At 47.5% G+C, this 20,124-nt stretch overlaps 7 protein-coding genes across 7 annotated transcripts; 2 read left to right on the forward strand and 5 right to left on the reverse strand.

The window, feature by feature from the left end:
* Positions 1 to 1,101: 1,101 nt before the first annotated feature.
* Positions 1,102 to 2,994, reverse strand: F4813DRAFT_368387 (monooxygenase of the alternative pyrimidine degradation pathway). The gene has a single exon (XM_049244305.1). The coding sequence runs from the start codon at positions 2,601 to 2,603 to the stop codon at positions 1,521 to 1,523; it is 1,083 nt and encodes a 360-aa protein (XP_049097004.1). The 5' UTR covers positions 2,604 to 2,994; the 3' UTR covers positions 1,102 to 1,520.
* Positions 2,995 to 3,009: 15 nt separating this feature from the next.
* F4813DRAFT_187553 (HIT-like protein) lies at positions 3,010 to 4,299 on the forward strand. Its single transcript, XM_049239390.1, has 2 exons — positions 3,010 to 3,353; positions 3,418 to 4,299. Exons 1-2 carry the CDS (start codon positions 3,216 to 3,218, stop codon positions 4,246 to 4,248), a joined length of 969 nt encoding a protein of 322 aa, XP_049097005.1. The 5' UTR covers positions 3,010 to 3,215; the 3' UTR covers positions 4,249 to 4,299.
* F4813DRAFT_398618 (uncharacterized protein) lies at positions 4,300 to 6,252 on the reverse strand (the record flags this gene model as incomplete). Its single annotated transcript, XM_049248072.1, has 3 exons — positions 4,300 to 4,721; positions 4,804 to 5,928; positions 5,992 to 6,252. 3 exons carry the CDS (start codon positions 6,250 to 6,252, stop codon positions 4,536 to 4,538), a joined length of 1,572 nt encoding a protein of 523 aa, XP_049097006.1. The 3' UTR covers positions 4,300 to 4,535.
* Positions 6,253 to 9,822: 3,570 nt separating this feature from the next.
* F4813DRAFT_368390 (class I glutamine amidotransferase-like protein) lies at positions 9,823 to 11,011 on the forward strand. The gene is made up of 3 exons (XM_049244306.1): positions 9,823 to 9,953; positions 10,021 to 10,416; positions 10,472 to 11,011. The coding sequence occupies exons 2-3, from the start codon at positions 10,030 to 10,032 to the stop codon at positions 10,880 to 10,882; spliced, it is 798 nt and encodes a 265-aa protein (XP_049097007.1). The 5' UTR covers positions 9,823 to 9,953; positions 10,021 to 10,029; the 3' UTR covers positions 10,883 to 11,011.
* Positions 11,012 to 12,390: 1,379 nt separating this feature from the next.
* On the reverse strand, positions 12,391 to 14,287 carry F4813DRAFT_382242 (WD40 repeat-like protein; the record flags this gene model as incomplete). The annotated part of the gene is made up of 2 exons (XM_049245777.1): positions 12,391 to 13,405; positions 13,470 to 14,287. 2 exons carry the CDS (start codon positions 14,285 to 14,287, stop codon positions 12,391 to 12,393), a joined length of 1,833 nt encoding a protein of 610 aa, XP_049097008.1.
* Positions 14,288 to 16,372: 2,085 nt separating this feature from the next.
* On the reverse strand, positions 16,373 to 17,945 carry F4813DRAFT_187620 (uncharacterized protein). The gene is made up of 2 exons (XM_049239391.1): positions 17,488 to 17,945; positions 16,373 to 17,432 (listed from the first exon to the last, which is right to left on the reverse strand). The coding sequence occupies exons 1-2, from the start codon at positions 17,676 to 17,678 to the stop codon at positions 16,733 to 16,735; spliced, it is 891 nt and encodes a 296-aa protein (XP_049097009.1). The 5' UTR covers positions 17,679 to 17,945; the 3' UTR covers positions 16,373 to 16,732.
* A 268-nt stretch (positions 17,946 to 18,213) lies between these two features.
* On the reverse strand, positions 18,214 to 20,112 carry F4813DRAFT_398620 (uncharacterized protein; the record flags this gene model as incomplete). Its single annotated transcript, XM_049248073.1, has 2 exons — positions 19,310 to 20,112; positions 18,214 to 19,167 (listed from the first exon to the last, which is right to left on the reverse strand). Exons 1-2 carry the CDS (start codon positions 19,706 to 19,708, stop codon positions 18,214 to 18,216), a joined length of 1,353 nt encoding a protein of 450 aa, XP_049097010.1. The 5' UTR covers positions 19,709 to 20,112.
* Between the last annotated feature and the right edge of the window lie 12 nt (positions 20,113 to 20,124).

Consider the following 20,124-nt stretch of genomic DNA (forward strand, 5'->3'; position numbering starts at 1 on the left):
TAACTTCAATGTTCTTCCTTCCTTGTCCCTGTACTTACACTACGTCTTATCCATGTAAGCGTTAGGTACACGACGGCGATCCTCGAAAACATATTATGTTAGGTACATAGGACCGTTGGATGAGATCGTTCCTCGAGTCCAAATTTTGGTGTAACGATACGATAACAGCTGTTACTCGATCTACCAGGGATAAATATCATGTAAAATTCCTACTTGATTTTATGTTTGTACGTTTGTGTATGTGCATGTACGGCAGGGATCGAGCCACTCATTCTGGGCGTAATACTTGCGTATGCCGTGGATGCGTCAGGATTAGGGTCACATAACGCTGTATGCAATATGCTTGACACGCTGAGCTGCTACACCTGTTCAACATTGCTTCTATAAACCCATCGTTGAGCAATCTCTTTGTTCAAGTTAGGGGAAGGGGACGACAAAGAAACTTTCTGATCTGGGCAGCACACCCAGCGAATCAATATCATCGTACCAGTGCCGCGTGAAACAACGCCATTGCACAATCAAAATTACGGTCCTCATTCGATCAATCGGCTCAGCTTATACGGATTACGCCTTTCGCTTTTGCTTCTCCACTTCTCCACATGCGGCATTACTTACCTTTCAGCCTAATTCATCATTCAGCCATTCACAGCCAACCATAGGCCAGCATGTTTCGAAACATGTCGACAATGGATCTTTCTAGCAAGCCCCTGAGCCAGGGTTATAACAAGAATTAGGGGTCTGTGTTTCATCGCCCCTGGGAAGTTCGGATCGTGGGGTCGCCCTTACCTATGAAGTTCGTGCCCCCCACCTGCTTCTATTTTAGAGCTCCGTCGGAGCCGGAGCGGTTAGACAGACGGGATTAAACTCTTTTCTTCAGCGCTTACCTTAAGTACCTAGGTACTACATTCTTCGGAAAATTCATTCATTCTATTTCTACCTTAGCGGCTCAAGTTGACTTGATATACATAAGCCACGGTTTCATATAGCTATGCCGGCACATTGGAATAACGACCAGTTAGTTGTATTCCGTATAACTACCTGTTATTTAATATTCACAGACCTTTTTTTAGTTTGTTTCCCACTCTTCGTTTCGAACAGAGTGGACAATATATATTATATAACTAAATTATATGAAAGTGAGTAGTCATCTGGGCAATCCACCTCTAATATATGAAATAGTTATATTTATAAATTCCAATATTCTTATGCCATGCGAAGTATGTTGCGAGTAAAGCAAAGAAGTTTAAGGCAAGAGATTATAACTAGATTATAAGTATATTATATTCATAATCATCAACTTACTGCTTCTTAGCCTCGGATATCTGATGAATGAGCGGTAACTGTTCAACGCCACATAGGTATAGGTTAATAAACCATCCCTTTCCCATCATATGTGTACCCATGCGCACCCTTGTCTTCAGAGTACAAACTATGAAAAGGGAGAATATTAAGACGACACGGCAACCTACAAGGCTATCAACCCTTTGGATACTTCATAGCTTAGTATCATGATACCATACCTACGCCCTTCCCTGTCGGCTCTTCATTAACGGTTGTATCTTCTGACCAAACGTCTCTATACCCAGCAAAAAGTCGTCGAATGTAAGCATAATCCCCTTCGTCCCTGGGACAGAGGCGGCTTCGTCCAGCATGCTCGCAACGTTCTCATAAGAGCCTACCAAGGTGCCCATGTTGATATTCACAGCGCCTTCTGGGAGCATCAAGCTCCTGGCTGTGGAGTTGGCGTCTGCGTTGACATCTTTCGACGACTGCGACCTCATCCAGGCCAACGCATCCGCGTCAGCACCGTCGTTATACAATTTCCACTTGGCCTGGGCCGCCTCGTCGGTTTCGTCGGTAATAACCATAAAGAGAACATATGAGCTGACGTCTCGGCCCGTCTTAGCAGCTGCTTCGACGAGACGAGATGTCGCTTGGCCGTATGCCGCTGGGGTATTGATTCCGGCGCCTATCACGAAGTTGTAGTCCGCATACTTCGAAGCGAACTCGATTCCCCTGCCTGATTGACCGGCGGCGACAATATCCACACCAAGATCCTTTGGTCGAGGGGACAGCTTGCAGTCATCCATCTGGAAATATTTACCCTTGAAGTTTGATACGCCTTCTTTCCAAAGCTCTTTTATGACTTGGACGTACTTGGTGGCATAGTCGTATCTATACCCGAAGTACTCGTCTCCGGGCCAAAGACCCATTTGAGTATACTCGGCGGATTGCCAGCCAGTGACCATATTGATTCCGAATCTCCCAGGCGCTACAGAGTCAATCGTCGTAGCCATTCGAGCGGTCAAGGCTGGGGGCAGGGTAAGTACGGCCACCGAAGCAAATAATTTGATCTTTGATGTGACAGCAGCTAGGGCGGACATAAGGGTGAAGCTTTCTAGATTATGATCCCAAAACTCGCTTTTACCTCCGAATCCACGCAGCTTGATCATAGAAAGCGCAAAATCAAAGCCATAGGCCTCGGCTTTCTGGACAACTTGCTTGTTCAGCTCAAAGGTAGGCATGTACTGAGGCGAGGTAGTCGATATCAACCAGCCATTGTTGCCAATGGGGATAAAGACACCAATGTCTACAGTCGGCATTCTTTTCTAGATGGATCTTTGGGTCGTAAGGAGCTATATTCAAACGAAGGCCAACCTAAGGCGTGCCCTTCGGTAGGTATTATTCAAGATGTTAATTTCTTGGATCTTGAAGAGTTGGCTACTAGATAGATAGGCACATAGAAGATCCCGATATTTAAGTCGTACGCCCTCGCGGCCTTCGGCTTATTCCCCTTTCGACCCCGCTGTTGACTGTAGTATTATAGATAAGCCTTTGGTGAATCGTCACACGCATGAATACACCCTAGGCAAACAAGATATGGTCCTACGTAAGACGATTGTCGATGATCACTTGCTCGATTTGTATGATAGGTATATTGATATAAGTGCGTAAAAGATACATGTACACGACTTATATAAAGGTACCCTATATGCGTGTATCATTAGAAGAGTAAGAGGACAAGATGCTAAACCAGACTATTTTGGCGATCAAAAGATAGAGAGAGATATTGCCAAACCATCCCAGCTGGCATACAGCTGGTAGATAATAATGTGCCAATATTTTCAATACGATGATGTAACTAACAACTTGAGACTCAAATCTTGAGGCCGCCTCATATTCACTCCATCAGACTGTGCTGCCCAGTCGCTACGATGGCGGAAATGACTCGCCTAGTCGCGCCGCAGAATCTCCCAGGACTTGTGAAAGCAGCCTTCGATGCGGCTCGCGTCAATGGCGACTTGACCTACTATCCGACTCAAGTCGTCATCTTGACGCCCAATTCCATTCCCGTGAGCATACCCGTATATTCATATCTTCGCGCATAGTACAGCAACAACTTACCATTCACTTCAGTTCCAACTTCGCTTTTCGCCAGCTTTGGCATTAAAACCCAAAGCCCCGAAGCCCAAAGAGCCTCATGGCAAGCCATTCAATCCCTTCGAAAACCCCTCCCCCGCTATGCTCATTGCCGACCTGCCGCCGTCCCATCGGCTTGTGCTGAATAAATTCGCAGTCGTGCCGGAACACTTCATCCTGATCACTAAGGAGTTCAAGCCCCAGACGCACGTCCTGGAGAGTGCAGATATAGCAGCTACATACGCTTGCATCCAAGCCTACCGTACGCACGGACACGAGCTGTTCGCATTCTTCAATTCGGGTCCACACTCCGGCGCCAGTCAGCCGCATCGTCATCTACAGCTTCTCCCTGTCGAGCGGATGAGAGACGGGCTGGAGGACGTGGATCGGGGTGGCGAGTGGAACGTACTAGCAGAGAAAATCGCTGAATTTGAAAAGGTACTGCCATTTAATATCTTTACTGCAAGCATCCGTCCGGACATGACTGCCGAAGAGAGACACAGTGCGTATCTGGAGCTGTATAGAAGTGCCGTTAAGGCCACGTTCCTAGACAAAGAGGTCGATAGCGAAGGTGAGGCTGTAATAAGCTATAATTTCGCCATGACAAGTAATTCCATGGCCATCTGTCCGAGGACGGCGGAGGGCGCGGCGATCAAAAGCAAGTCGGGACAAGATGTTGGTGTAGTATCGTTTAACGGGACGGTTTTGGCTGGCACTACTCTTGTTAAAGATCAAGTCGAATGGGATGTTCTAAGAGAAGACCCCGATCAGTTGTTCAATATCCTCAAAGGAATTGGTTTGCCCCCCTTAGCAGATACCAACGGCTAGCCAGCTGAAGAGGGAGGGAGAGGATGCTGAATAGAAGCCATATGTTTTATTTCTTGGTGATAGGACCTCTTTTGAAGCCCCATCGTTGTAAGTACATAAATACTAAACCTCCGGTTTCTGCATTACATTAACTACCAGGACTCTAACACACACCCACACCCACACCCACACCCACACACCTTGAGGGTTTCTATCATACACACTTGAGACCAACAACACACATAGTTCAGCCAACATACATACATACCTACATACCCGCAATACCCAAGCCAAGCAACCAGCTGAATTCATTTCCATCCCGCCTTACCCTCATCCACCAATTCCTTCCACTTCCTATGGCACGTAGCGCCGCCAAACTGGTACGAGCCGCCATGATCCATAATGTATTCAGCCACCTGGCCCCAGGGTGCCTTGGACGGAATTATATCGTTGCCCTTCGCTAGCTTGCGGACGGCCTTTTTGAGCAGACGGATCTATGCCGTTGACCATTCGTCAGTTAAATGCCTAGAATATGAAGAAAGAAAGAAAGAAAAGTCTAGAGTTTGGGAGACTCACGTCGTTGTCTTGCCACTCCGGCTTCCTCACGCGCGCCTCCTTGTCCTTCGTCAGAGTCCGGAACCGTCCTCGCAGCGTAGACTCCGCTTCGGTGAAGTTCCCCTCGAGCCGGATCTCGCGGTACGTCTTGCCTGCTAGCTTTGATCGGACTAGGAAGTCGTCCTTGGCCGACCGTGCTCTCTCGACGACTCTGGTGCCGCGCCCGCGAGCTGGTGAGCCTTCGCTTCCTTGGGCTGCGGCGTCCTGATGCTCCGGTTTTTGGGAAGTCCGTATTTTGTGAGACGACTGTTCAGCATCAGCGGAGAGTTGGGGCAAAGCTGGCCTCTTTCCTTTTGAAGATGACGGCGACTCGGACGATACTATTGGTCCCAGCCGTGATCTCGCCGGTTTACTTGGAAGTTCTTTCCGTGGCGGCTTTTGGCTCTGCCGTGGCGAATGGAACGGGCTGCGGGTGTTCTGGTGTTCATACGTGGAGATGCTGAGATCCAAGTCACCGCCAGCAAGCATACTATTGTGGACCGATTCCGACGAGGAGGCTGGTGTGGGCGATGGGTTAATCCGTAGCATCTTGGGAGAGATAGTCGAAGGATAGCTCGACGACGACCAAGGATTTACAGGATTTTCCGGGCCGACAACAGAACTACTAGCCTGTAGATGCCCAGCTGTGTTGCTATGTACCGCCATGGGATCGAGGGTCATCGCAGCCATGGCTTCAGAAGTTGCTGATGATGGGGCTGAAGAGGAGAAGCTGCTAGAACTGACTTGCGTGCCTTCTAAAGGTTCCCCAAAGACGGGGAGGTTGGAAGGCCAGTCGGTGCTAGGTAGGCCATCTGGGTAGTCGAGATAGCTGGCCGTTTGATGACGGCCAGTCATGTCGCACGTCTGCACGGAAAATTGCCGCCCATCGTAGTTGGCCCCGAAGTCTCGAGGGTAAGCGTTTGTCGTGCGGAGGCTTGGTAAATGCATTGATTCGTTTCCAACGGGTCCTTTGTTGCGTTGGGGGTGACTCGGATCGAAATCTCTTCCGGCATTTACGGCTGAGACACCAGCGGAAGTCGTTTGAGTTCCAGTATATGGAGTACTCGTATCAACAGGCGGAAAATATTCGCTATAAGGGACCTCGGGCTGAGAGCACAAGCATGAGTATCTACTCCGATGCCACTCTAATGGGCTGCGTGATGTCCTTACCATGTAAACTTCGTCCCCACTATCCGCGCCCATATTTTGAAACCAGCTTTGTTCGTCCATTGCCTGCTTCAGTCGTTGTTGATGCACCAAGCGGTTCCAGAACTTGCCTATTTCGTGGGGGCAGTTGATGAATTCTAGACGAAGGAACGCCTCCAGGGTCTTCTCTTCACATTGGCAGCGAAAGTGAGACCCAGATGCAAAAACGTCGTCACTCGGTAGGGTATTCCAGACAAGCTGGGGTGTCTTCGGGTTGATAACCATCTTGGATATCTGCCTGATATTGACGTAAGCTTCTGTCATGCCTCCTTTTCGCTTCGTCCACCAGCTACACCCCCTCTTTCTCCCAACTTTCACCGCCGCTTCTATCGGCCTTCTGCGCGAGTCTTAGGCAAGGAGGATACCTTCGACGCTCTTCTTGATTCTGCTAGTAGGCCGATGTTGGGTATGCTTGCAGCAGACCTTAGCGGTCAAGAACTTGTGTTCTTGGTAGCGATGCAGGTTTTGTGCGGCCTCCCGAATATGAGTCAGGAACCGTTCCCGCAACTGTCCTTCTAGTTAGAACACATGGGGTAGATTCTGGTAGAGAAAGTAAACAGTAAGTCCTGTAGAGAGGTATGTTTGGATGTAAAAAGAGAGCTCCACGCACTGCAGGATATTCACCGTATTAGAAAGGTAAGGGTACGCAAAGTCAAAAGGGATTGGCCTTGCAAATGGCGTATTCAGGTGGCGGTAGTTTTTCAGTCTCCCGTCTATCATTCACTGAGGGTGACAGATTCAACTAATATGCTTATAACTGTCTGACTTGTCCTGCAGGTACAGGTAGAGGATGTCGGGACTAATACTATTCATACGGCGCTCACCTTTTCCAGAAGCCCATCCATTGTTTTCTGGATACTGTCTACGATATGCGTGAGGATATTCTAAAGCTTTCCGAGCATTGATGAGGAGCGGATAACAAGGGTAGAAAGTGGAGGAGCGGGAAGCAGGTCTCTCAAAAGGATCACCAGATTACCCAAAACGATTCTGATGCCGTCTCCTCATTACCATAGGTGACAGTGTTCTCCTACCACGGTCCTAGATGGCGTCGATGAAGGCTGCCAAAGCTGTACAAGGGGTATCCCTGTGTTGTTATAGTTCTGGCTGCGGCTCTACCTGCAGATGTATGTGCTGGAGATTTCGGTACAGAAGAGCATGGGGATATTCTGCAGGGGTGAGTTCTATATGAAAGTCCCTCTACAGGATATACCTGTACCAAATAGCAAACTAGCTACATTAGAGCCGGCATATATTACTTCTAGTACCAAACGGCACAGGCACTAGCTACTTCTATATGCAAAACTACGGGCATCTGCGGATAACTTAAGCTAGTATCTTGTACACCACAACTCCTCATCACGTCTGCATGTGAGGGGGTATCTCTCTCAGTTAACTGGAGCCGAGCAATCCCGACGATCAGCCCCTGACTTCATTCGCCTGTTTGGTTCCTCCGTTGGGACCTGACCCTGCGTAGATGTTGACACCTGCGAGCGGGAACGCGGGATCATGCTTCTACCGGTTTTGTAAATTTGTCCTGGGCCCATCATCCTTTGGTTCTAACGGGTTTCCTGCGAGACGCTAGGCATCCATCGCTATTCGCTCCCCACCTCGGCTTACGAGGTCCGGGTTCGGGGTAGGCAATGGGCTGCCATCTAGGCCAGCAACCGAGACACGATGAGCGAAGTCTGTCTGGGGAAGAAATATAACTGACGAGGTTCCTTTTCCCGTACCCCCACGTCCTACTCGGCCATTCTGCGATTAAAACCGCGATAGTGTCATTGAAGTTATGAGGTTTCCAGCCTATCCTAGCGTCATCACAAAAAAAACTGATATGTCATTGCGATCTAAGACCCTTGACCCCGGGATCTTAGTACGAGATCCCGGTAAGGTTGCTACCCCCTGAAGACTCACGCATGCAGGCCAGTACGGAATGGATTAGCTCTACATCATTTCTAGCACTAGCAATAACCGGGGAGGAAGCCTGAGAGCGGGGGTTGCAGAGGTTTTGCAGCTTCATCTCACGACGGCCTATCATCAGCGTGGGGGGACGATCAGCAGAGGCCATAATCTGCAAACATTACCCACAGGACTAGACATTTGGGCCGATATCAATCACGGTATCGGATGACTCCGAAATGAGTAGGTAGCCAATGGGATTCCCAACCAATATATTATCTGTCTCCGCGAGCCATCTTACCAGCTTGCTGGATGAGTGTTTGCCAGATGAGGTGGGTGGCCAAGCTCCTATATTCCGAATTCCCGGTACTCGGTCTCCCCCCATCGCCTCCTAGCTTTGGAAAGGCAGGACCTCCACGATTTCGCTTTAAGTTTTGAGGCCCAAATCTCGATATGCCGTTCACCGGGGATCTAGGCACATGCAGATTTTCATGCAATGCAGCCCAAGAACTCACTGACCGTCAGTTCAATATAAGTCCGCAAATCCGTATGGCCACGATAGATGGATATGTGTTGGTATCAACGGGTAATGCTATGTCCCGTTTGAGACATTTCTGCCAACGTTGACAGAAAACGACGGCCTGTGGCTCTGTGCAACCAACCATTCCCTCCTAGGCAATAGTTTCCGTATGAATCGACCCTCCCGTAGGCTAGCCTCGTAGACTTGGACTTCACCAGATATGATAATCTCAAAGCAGCAGGTGTACTGCCACTTGTGCCACGAGCCCAACTATTCTCATTGGCCAAGACTATAGCAATATATAGTATGTATCTAGGTATTCGACGATAATGTAATGTATCTAGGAAGTAACTGGCTAGCTGTGTGCAGGTGTATGGCGAGGGGGCATAATGAACTCACTCATGGCAAGCGATGATCATTATGATGAGTTGACCTACCGGAGTGGCTGACCTGGTGACTCCTATACCGGCGGAAGAAATATATTTCGTGGCATTCGTATATGTCTTTCTTTGGATGTAATCCTTCCATCTAGGTTAGACTGCTTAACTAACGATGATAGGTACACAACATCTCGAGCGCATATAACTTCGTATTTGCATCATCTAATGTGACATGGCATACCGAGGAGTCTAAGCTATTGGTAAATATTTAACGCCCTCGGTAGATTCGGTATGAAACCGGGCATTCTGAGATCTGAGATGAAATAGGGAGGTTGGTATAGTCTAACGTCTAACGTCTAACGTCTAACTACGACATTTAATATTTGTTCACTTGTTATTGTTACGTTTTCATTCGATAAAACAATTCATGAACTTTTAACAAAAATGATAAGATTAACTAACTTGAATAACAGGTAGTTTAGATAGCTACCCAGACCTAGTTGCTTGATATAAGAAATAGACATTACATAGCAGTCTCATCTGGAAACTCAACAATGAATTGGCTGGATGGTTGTTAGTTGTTAGATTAGTTGTTAGAGAAAGCTGCCGAGGCTCTGCGCGTTGTAACGCTCAAATCCCGTAGGTGGCGTCATGGCCCCCTTGTTCTGAATCTAGCGCCCAGGCGTCCAAACGGGAACCCCGGCAGCCCGGAAGCTAAATGCCTTAGGTTACCCTGTCTGCCATGCTTTAGTTACACTAGAAAGTGAAATCTGCACTAGGAAAGTAACGCGGCTAAGTTTCCTGCTGCCCCAGGATTTGAGTTACACAATGTGCACAGAGCTCCGGCTACTTTGACCAATCGGCAGCTTTCAAAGATCCACCAAATTTCCTGAAATGGAAAGGCACAGGCAATCGGCCAAGCCTCATCTCATGCCACGCCGTATTCATTCATTTCCTAGGGCGTGAAATAAATAAAAAACTACAATTCTTCTGTTTTCTGTTGTTTTTGTCACTTTGTAACATTTTTTATTTTTTTTTGCCCTGGGCAACTCAGAGTCTTCAACGACCCCGAGCTTTAAACCGGCATCCATCAAGTCTTCAACAGACATGCCCGAGTCGAGTCTTTACTTGTATGACGAATTCTATCCACTTATACCCGCCCTTCCTCTTTTTCTTCTTCTTCTTATGCCCAGTTAGTGCAGCGCCATGTCCTCCGTGACGACATTTGGCGCTGAATCGCAACCGATCCGCATCGCCATCTTGCTCAACTCATATCGTTCCCGTCTACTTCCCGCCATCAGGGCCTCCTACGAACGAACCATCAGTGCCGTCGCCCCGGATGCCAGGTTGGCCTTCTACGAGCCCGCCAACAAGAGCGGCCAATTTCCCGACCCAGCCTTCTTCGATCTGATAGTATTCGGCGGGTCCAACGTTGACCCGCGCAAATCGCACCAATGGATTCTTGACGTGCATGAATACCTCCGCCGTCTTGTAACCCAGTACCCAGAGAAGAAGGTCTTAGGTATCTGCTGGGGCCACCAGACCATCTCGCGCGTTTTCGGTGGTAAGGTCGTCGATGCCGCGTACCCAGAAGTATATAAATCTCCATCTTCTATAACACAACCTAGACATTGACCAAAAATCGCAGATGGGTGTAGCCACCATAGATCTTACGGAGGCGGGAAGACAGTTCTTCCCCGAAGCGGCCGCCCTAGGGTCCTTCAAGCTGCAGCAGCATCACCGGCGTGAGGTCGCCGTGGCGCCGCCAGCCTTTGTACAGTTAGCTCAGGGTAACCAGTGCCTGCTAAGCGAGAACAACATGATATTAACATTCCAGGGCCATCCTGAAAAGGATGCCGAGACGGCTCGTCTGCGGTTGCACGACTCGATGCGGTGGTTCGGATTCGATGCCTCGCTGGATGAGAAGGCCTGGATTAAGCTCCAGGAAATAGTGAATATGGAGCATGACGGCCCCGCCGTCTGGAGACGCATCTTCGAATGGGTCAAGGAGCCGCCGGTTCTAGGGGTTGGAGTTGTAGATAAAACAAGCAAAATGTAACGTAATTCGCCCTCGCAATCTTTAAGCGGAGCCTCATGTTAATATATTTTCCGTAATCTAAAATGAAGCGACTAATTCGGTATGCTATTTTGGATTAGATTTTGATGATAATAGCAATGTAGAAGTGAGATTTAACGAAGTCATACGTGAAGAATAGCATTGTCGTTATATTCTAAAGTGTTAGGTTAGATGGTTGTAATATATATGGGAGTATGGCCAATTAAAAAAAAATTAAAAAAGTAAAAGTCCTAGGATAGCACATACTTGATAAGAATGCCTCCTTATTGATTAAACCAATCAGGCTTTTTTATAAGTCCATCCAACGTAACTCGTAACCGTCCAGCGATTCAAGACGAAGATCGTGTTATATAACTACCTAAGTCGACGTAGCTAATTATCCTTTGTCTTGTCTGTATCCGCTAACTACTGCTTACGAGATATTGAATAGGCCCCCGTTTGTAAGGAAATAAAATACCGTTTGTTTTTTTCCTTTAGAGAAAACACAAAATAGCCGTTGCCAAAGCCTAGGTAGGTAGTCTTATTAGTGATGCTCCTATATATAAGGTTGGTAAGTAATACAGGCGAATATGTTAACTCTATCATTGGCACTATATGAATTAAACCTAAAGCGCTAGATAAATATATCTACTTAACTAGCTCTTACACCTCCTTATCCAGTATTTCATTTAATAGTTTTATCAAATATGTCTATGCTTTGAGGAATCTGGTCTATGCTGAATATCGACCACAAAAATGAGCCACTTGAGTCATTTTTCCCGAACGAGATCTGAGCCAACATGGCTTGTAGCCACGGTCTCGACGGTTTGGTATGTACTCAGGTAAGTGAGTCTCCTATAAGGAAGGAATTCATACAATTTTATCAAAATATTAAACACGAATTAGCTCGCTTCGTGCCTACAACCTATCTAAGTATCAAAGACACAATGGAGGCTAGTTAAAGGAATTTTAATATTTGATTATGTACTCAGCAGACAGCAGTGCAAACTATATACAATGCAATACATTACGTGTATGGGCAAGAAAGAAGGATTGCCGCATAAGACATCAAAAAGAAGCAAGAAATAGACTGCTTCTAACACGGGAATAATAACTGGCGAATCCGAACTCCTGATCTATGTTTTGCTTTTCTCTTTTCCATCCCTTATATTGGAGGGATCTAATATGATTTAGTTGATGATTGGGGGAAAACAACTGATATGTCTCCTTTCCCGTGAGGGACTTTAGACGCCGGGCTATGCTTTGCGATGCACAAAAAAAACATTAAGAAATGCCACTTCTCTGTTCCTGTTCCGTACCCTCGCAAATAGAACCTGTAAACCCCCCTCGACATAGTAAAACGGTATCGTGACAAGGAAATTCGTGAAAACCAAAGTCGTCGATTGTTGGTTGTTGCAGCTGTGAGACAGCCGGATACCAGTACTTCGCACGTTGATCGTAATTACATATTATTTCCACCAAGTATGCATAGTTTCCGTTGGTCTTATATCTTATATGAAACCGGCGTCGCAAATATCGCATGCAGCTTCATACTTGCGAGTGCTCTCGAGCATCCTAATATCCGATACATCAGCACCGAAGTCCATAATCAGGATCTTAGCATCCTGCCCAGTGCTGACAATACGTCTGTAGTCCGACTTTGCACTCAGCACCCAACTAGCGTGCCATCCTGGAAAGTCTAACTGTTGTTGGCCCGTTTCCATGTCGAAGACCTTGATATCCGTATCGTAACTACCGCTAATGAGACGTCCGCTAATGCTGTCGATATGCAAGCTGCGCACGAGACTTTGATGGGCTTGTATTTCTTGAAGACATTCACCCGTATTGGCGTTCCAGATTCGTATAACCTTATCGCTCCCAGCAGACGCAACAAAGCGGCCATCCTCGGAGAACTGGCTACAGGCAAGACCCTTAGTGTGGCCGGCAAGTTCGCGGATCACCTTGCCGCTGTCGATATTCCAAAGCTTCACGGTGAAGTCTCCAGAGCAAGATACCAAGGTGTTCCCACGTAGTTGTACCGCATTGACAGGTCCAGTATGACCATTTAGTTGCTTGATTAGAGAGCCTGTAGCTCGGTCCCAAACACATATGCTACAGTCCTTAGAGCATGTTACAATGTATTTATCATCGAATGCCAGGTCAAGAACAGCTGCGGTATGAAACTTAAGGCGTCGAACAGGTCGGTATCCTGAGCGCACATTGTAAATAATACAACTTGAATCCGAAGAGCCGGTTACCAATATTTCGTCATCATATTGGAGACATAGAATAGAAGCACTGTGGTGAATTGGGAATGAGACGGTGACAGGAACCGAAGGGCTAACCGAAGGGCTCACTGATGCCTCGTTAGGGAAAAGGGCATAATGTGTGGGGTGGCCCGTCGGGTCGAATAGAAGTGAAGAATCGTTTACGACTTCCGGCGGTCCAATGATAAGACGACATTGGAGAGTATGCATATCCCAGATTCGAATTGTCTTGTCTCGAGAACCAGTGATGATCTTGTTTCTATTCGACGCGTTAGTAAACGTTTAGTTGAGTAAATCATTAGTGCTGGGGGCTGAATTCATACTCATCAAATTGCTGGCAATAAACACTGTCTGTATGCCCGTTCAAAAAGACTGCGCGTGCTTGCTTTCCCAATTTCCATCGCCCATCTAGCTCTTCTCGCGCTTTGTATATCTTCTGCCAATCTCTCTGAGAGCGAAGCGAGGGCACGCCAAAGCCGGATCCGGGTTGGACAGGGTGGCCAGTAGCGTATGTGCCCGTCTTTTCCCTAAGGAAGGACTGTCGCCAGATTTGCTGATCATGTGCTATATTATGCCAAAGCTTGGAGACTCTGCTTGCAACCGCTAGCTGGGCAGCATTTAAATGAGCCAAAATTTGCACGGCTAGCTCAGGAGGTAGCTGTGCTACGAAATCCTTTCTGATTATCGGCGCGCTCTCCTCCAAATGTATATTAAGTTGAGACATAGACGTAGTGAAAGTAATTCCAATGCCGCTCTCGCGGTCATTCTGTGACTCGGCGAGCGAGACCAATTCTTGGTAATATCGAGCGTGACCGAGAGACTCGTTCTGCAAAGCTGCTGCCGCCTTAGCTGCTGCACCCGTGTGCCAGGGAATAATAGGGGGCTCAAGGCCGTTGCCAGGCACCGGATGGCTAGGGAACTCGGCTTGGAGAGGGGAATAAATCGTCTCTAGGGTACCGGGGCCGCCATAAGAAGTACGCGAATGTCGAAAACTAGCAGCTTGTCTCAATTTGTGCCAAGTCGAGTGCGAAGTGGTAGGACGTATTTCGTTGCTCTCTGCAGCTGACTCGGAGACTCTGCGCTCACGACGGACGATGCCCTTTATAGATAGCGATGCGCGTCTGATTTTACCCTTGATCATTTCCCCAGAAACGCTTCCATTACGACTTTTACGAAACGGGTTTGCACTTGTCGGAGTGGTCGGTTCTTCCTCAATGCCCGGTTCTATACCAGTATCATGAGAGAACGACCTCGCGCTCAACGGCGTGGGATCGTGGAACATGGCGGCTAAGGGCCCAGGTTGGGCAGGGACTTTAGAGGGAGACATGACCATAGCGAAGATCGGAAGGGGACTTCGATGCTCGAATTTGAGGAAAACGCGGATAGGTCGTCTCGGTCTGAAGGGTGAGGTGGATCAAATAGCGGCTCCAGCAAAAAGGACAGTAAAATAACAGCGACAAACAATGCGAAAACGGCAAGATGAAGAAGAAAAAAATAATATATTTTCAGCGGTCAGTTGAAAAGGAAAGGAGACTGCAGGAGAGAAAGAACGGATGATACGTAAAGTAAACAATGCGCCGGCGAGGCGAAAGAATGTAAGCCGTATAAAATAGCTGTAAGTAATAAGTAGTAAGGTATTGTTAAGGAAGTTTTAATGTTTTTTGTGGCTGGTCAGCAACAACAACAAAAAAAAGGTCCAAATGCCAGCACCCGCTTTACGCTTTACGTTATTTAAAAAAAAAAAAAAAAGTACTCCAAAGTTACGCTAATGTACGTTGTATGTACCTTCCCGATATCCTGGACCCCCAGGGTTATTTCTCCTTACTACCCCACGCCCCCTTTTTATTGTTTTCTTTTCTCCTTTGTTTGCCTCCCCTAAGGCTCTTGAGTCAGGTGCAATGTATAACCTTCTATTGAAAGACGCAAAAGGAAAGAACTGCTAAAGTCTAGTCATAACGAATAGCTGCACGGTCTTTCTATATTAAGTAGGTAGTCTACACATAGGTGCACTTTGTTCCTAGCAGCCAGGAAATAACGGTACGGAGTGGAGGTACCACATTGGGCATTGGTCTACCTAGGTACCAGGTATGTATTCGGTAAAAAATGGTGGAGTGCGGGAAAAGATTAACCAGAACTGTACCTGACTTGGTACAGTACCTTAAACCATTCCACATCCAATATCTTTCTTATTCCTGCCTTACGCAGCATCCATTACTCTATTTCAAGTAGGATCGACTTGCATCCATTTGTCGAGAAGCGGTGCAGCATTCGGCACATAATTTCGTACATGAAAAACAGTCATTACTGTAGGTCCAGGTCACTATAGGTCCAGGTCACTACTAGCGGAAGGATGATGACGAAGGGAGAAAAAAAACGATAAGCCGATGCAGCTAGTCAGTACGGATTATGTACATACCTACAGCTGAAGCAAAGGTCGGGGATCCCCGTAATACGCGGACAGGGGGCCGCTAATGGTCAGTATTCACATCTTTCATCTCTAGCTTATCTGACTTGCAGTACAAGAGCAACCTATAAACGACCTATAAACAACCTATAAATTAGTTAGCTCGTGGCCCTAATGTCTCTCTGTAATATAATAGGACAGTATAGTCGGATGAGATTTCGGGGTTTCAATGGAAAGCTGCTGAAGATTGTATACCACCTTAATGAGTACCTACATAAGGTACATAGGGTACATAGGGTACGTAGGGATCAAAGGGAGAATGTGACATGTATGGACCTGTACGTACCTAAGAATTAAATTCAGATCAGGTACATACATATTCGTACCGGCAGTTTCAGGACAGAACTTTAAATGACAGGTGCGCTTAGATGAGCTTAGATGGAAATGCCATAGAAATGCCATATTTCAATATTCAATAATTGCATTGTTACGTATTCCGTATGTATAAGATGCCATCCTCAACTCATAAACCGCCACATTATCTCTCATGACGTATTCAATCACTGTACACCATTGTACACATTGTACACTGACTCTATTTTAATCTTCACTAAATCTTCACTATATGTTGTCGCCTTGCTGAGCCCCGTGATAGGATTCCGTCGGATTCCCGTCGAATCCTAAGTCTTGTACGGATCCCCGGTGCCAACTAACAACCGTTGGATGCTTCCATTTGCATAGTTGGTGATTTATTTCTAGCTAGGAATGATTGGAAGCGTATCTATCTAATAAGCTATTGGTATTGGTTGATCACTACATACCTACCTTGGGTACCTTAAGTACCTACACCTAGCAATAATATGAACCCTTTCGAAAATACCATCCTATTCATGAACAAAGAAACGGGATGAACACCAAGGACCTTGTCTCAACTTTAGAACGGTCACGGCAAAAAGTTTCATAATCCTCCTCCAAACACATCCCTAATCCCCCTGACCTAACGACACTGGAAATCGTAAAACCGTAAACCTGTAGCCCCGTCATATCGTTCCATAACCCGTATAACTGATCCATACGTCTCATCGCATCATCCATGTGTATCGTCGCATCATTTGAAAGTGAAGAAACCGGAAAGTGTCATCACTCGACTCAGCTCTAAACATCTAACACCTATGTAGAACGTTAAACTCTCGGCCTGTTCCCCACGTTGCGAACGATAGGCCCACGGCTCCCACCGAGTGCCTGGCCGACTCTCTTTACGTGATCGCGATGACTTCTGCGCGCCTCATAGGTTTCCTGCCCATCAACTCGCCACCAGGGGTTAGAGTAAGGGTTGAACGTCCGCCAGCCGTCCCCCTCTTTCGCCGACTTGACCTCCTCGCCCCGGAGGACGATGAAGTATTTAAGCACGATCGGTTTCTCTTGGCGGCGACGCAACAGGCCTTTTTTCTTGCGCTCCGGGAGTAGCTCCGTCATCTGGAACTCGCCCTCCTCGAGAACTACGACTTGCCAGTCACGCCGGCGGAATGGGGTTTTGTTTGTTGACCTGAGCTTGCTGTTTATGACAAACTGGATTCGGTTATACACCCCCGCATTGAGACGGAAGACTCGGTTGGCGAGGTCCTGGGCGTATGATCTTCCCTTCTTAGAGCTCTTGGCACCGTATTCTTGAATAGCGTTCTCGTGCAGTTCGGCCAACTCTTCTTGGGCGTAAGATGTCAGGGGTTCGATAGTCAGGAATCCGTCGTTGTAGCTCTTCCATTTACCCCCGAACTTGATGCCACAGAACGTCTTCCAGGCAACTTTGTCGACGGTGCCTCCGCTGTCAAGAACCGCCCATGCTTCGTACACCGTCTTCGCTGGCTCGTCGATCGGGACGGTACTACTCCTGGTCAGAAATTTGCTTCTCATAGTATTATAAGTATCTATAAACGTACAATGTCTTGCGCCCAGCGTGGTCTGGGCAAGATTCTTTGGATAGGATAGAAAGAGCGTCCTCGTTGACCTCCCGTCGAGCTCCCGTCACGGTTTCAGCATCCTCGCTCAATGAGGATAGTGTTGGGCTTAGAGGTGGCATTCCCTCTGGATCCACCGTCTGTTTAACTTCACACTCCAACGATGAAGCCATGGCTTATCTATCAGAGGCCAGAATATTTACTTAAAGTGGGCAGAATGTAGGACAGCTGTGGACAGGCTGAAGTATACAGAGCAGAAAGTCGGAACATCAGAAGCTCACAACCCTTTATATATCATTGGTTCTTACCTGCTTCTGTATCTGGGGGCTACCGCCCCGGATTTTCTAATGTTACACATGTCCCTCTCGCCAAACGCAAGTCGGGGTAGGTAGATGCTCTTGGCGACAGAAGCTGCCTGGAATCATGTTCCATCTAGTGTATCTCGGTGCCGCGATTGGACGCCACCTGCTGCGAGCTGCCGTCCTAACATGACCAGATGGGCACGATTACACGAGGAACAGTTCTATTTCGCCCGGAGTGTGTCATAGTGTATTGGTATTGCAGGCTATAGATATATTTGCCATAGAGGGCCAATCTGGATGTCGTAACCTCGTGCTAACCTATCCAACTCATTTCTTAATGTGAAGTCTCAGTGTCTCGTCATACTACTAACTCTACCATCGTACAACTTGAAACTGCATAAAAACATTATAGCTCCGGCAAGAACACCGATATCTCAGGGTCGGCTTCTTCATCCAGGCGCCGCTGGTCGTAGTTTTCAAACACGTCACGAGCTTCCCGTGAAACTCCGAGCTTATTGAGTAATCCATGGACGGTCGAGTTTTCGCTGAAAAGATAGATTGCTATATCATTCAACAAGTCTCTGAATTGATCCGGCGACAAGTCGACACATGGTTGCATGATAGCAGCAGTTGCTTCGATCCAAGAAGTGACCAATGCTGGGTGAAGCGAGCCCTGCATGTGTCGGAACTCGATCGTGTTTAGCTGGCTCCGGCGAACTTTCCCCCGGAAGTTCGAGGTTGCTGGCAGCAGTTCCATGAGACCGATTGACGCTCGACGGGACTTATTTGGTTCGCCGACTAGCATCGCAAGCTCTTCCACCGTCTCAGAACGCCATAGCCACTGGACCTTTGGCTTGTGCCGGTGGAGGGATTCTTGAACACTTGGTGGGACATTCTGCTCCATCTCATGGACCCAACCCCCCTTTCCAATGTCATCGATCCAGCTCGGGAGCTTTGGAGCATTGTCCGTTGCCATGTTCGTCCCTGTCTGTAGTAGCGCGGCATACTTATTAGCAAGTTGTCGCCAGGACGCATGCAGTCCCATCAGTTTCTCCTCTGCAACCCACATCAGGGTGAGGATCCTCTTGATAGTTATCAGATCGTATTCTGCGCCACTAAGACCCCAATGGATATGGGTGCCGCAACGGCTCGAAGCAGACCCCGAATCTTTGCCAGCATTCACGCTGACCAAGTAGTTCGTGCGTAGAGTTCGACAGACACTATCGAAGTCTGACTTCATGATGTCGAAATCACTGTATCGATATGCTTTACTAACGAATTCGAAGCCGAGCCAGAAATGGCCTGGAGGCGTCTGGGGCCTTACAGCCATACGCTTCCCCTTAGCTGTTGGATCGGTCCACTGTAATGATTAGAGTCAGCATATGCTTCTTTTCAAGCAAAGACTTGAAGGATGGTTTCTGTCATGTTGCGAGAAGAGCCCCTTAACCTAAACATCTAGGTATAAGTCAATATAACTAGTGGTAATAAATTCTCAAGCATACTATCATAGTCTCCTCAGGAACAATACTGCTTTCCTTGTAGGAACTATACCGAAAATCATCGAAGTCCCCTAGCCGGGCATGTGCGTCGTCTGGATCCAATGCCTTGTCGTCTTTTGGGTGGCCCTTTTCTCGATAGACTGTCGGTATTCCAGCACCAGCTAGCTTTTTCGCAATCTCGTTTCCAAAATAGTGGATCCTTTCCATATGAACTTCATGGTCATTGGAATCGTTTCCAGTTAAGCCTGATGGTTCCTCTAGTACCTGTTGAGTAGGCGGGCTATGCTTTCCGTTCTCGAGTTCTAGGGGAGCCACGCCAGCCCCTCTAAAAAGAACTATGAGCTCCAACTCAACACCAAAGGTTGCTGCGCCAGAAAATGCGTTTATGGTTGGGGGATTCATGATGAGTGTTTGAATTCAATTCTGGTTGATGCTGCTCTCTTAGAAACCCGAGTTCTCTGGCTTCTTACAACCTCCATTCCTAAGGAGCAAGCCCTCATCCTTAAATACAGAGCTTAGAGGGCATGTTCACCACGACTCTTCAGTCGCTTTTTCCCTGAGAGACTTCTATAAAGTACACAAGATAGATGATAGTCGCCTTTCATCATCTCTCGTCGATATTAAGCTACCCTCGGTAGTCGAATAAAGACCAATAGATGGACTGTATGGGTACCCCAACTCTGTCAGGAAACTCGGCGAAAGCTGTTGAGGAATCACCACGCAGGACGCTAACGGGCAATCACACTGCCGAGTATCGATCTGACAAGTACGGAGAAGCTAGACTTCCCCTCAACTGATAGTAAGGATATGATGGGCCA

This window comes from Daldinia decipiens (genome assembly GCF_022478715.1).
Source record: "Daldinia decipiens strain CBS 113046 unplaced genomic scaffold F4813scaffold_32, whole genome shotgun sequence".
Classification (NCBI taxonomy): Eukaryota; Fungi; Ascomycota; class Sordariomycetes; order Xylariales; family Hypoxylaceae; genus Daldinia; species Daldinia decipiens.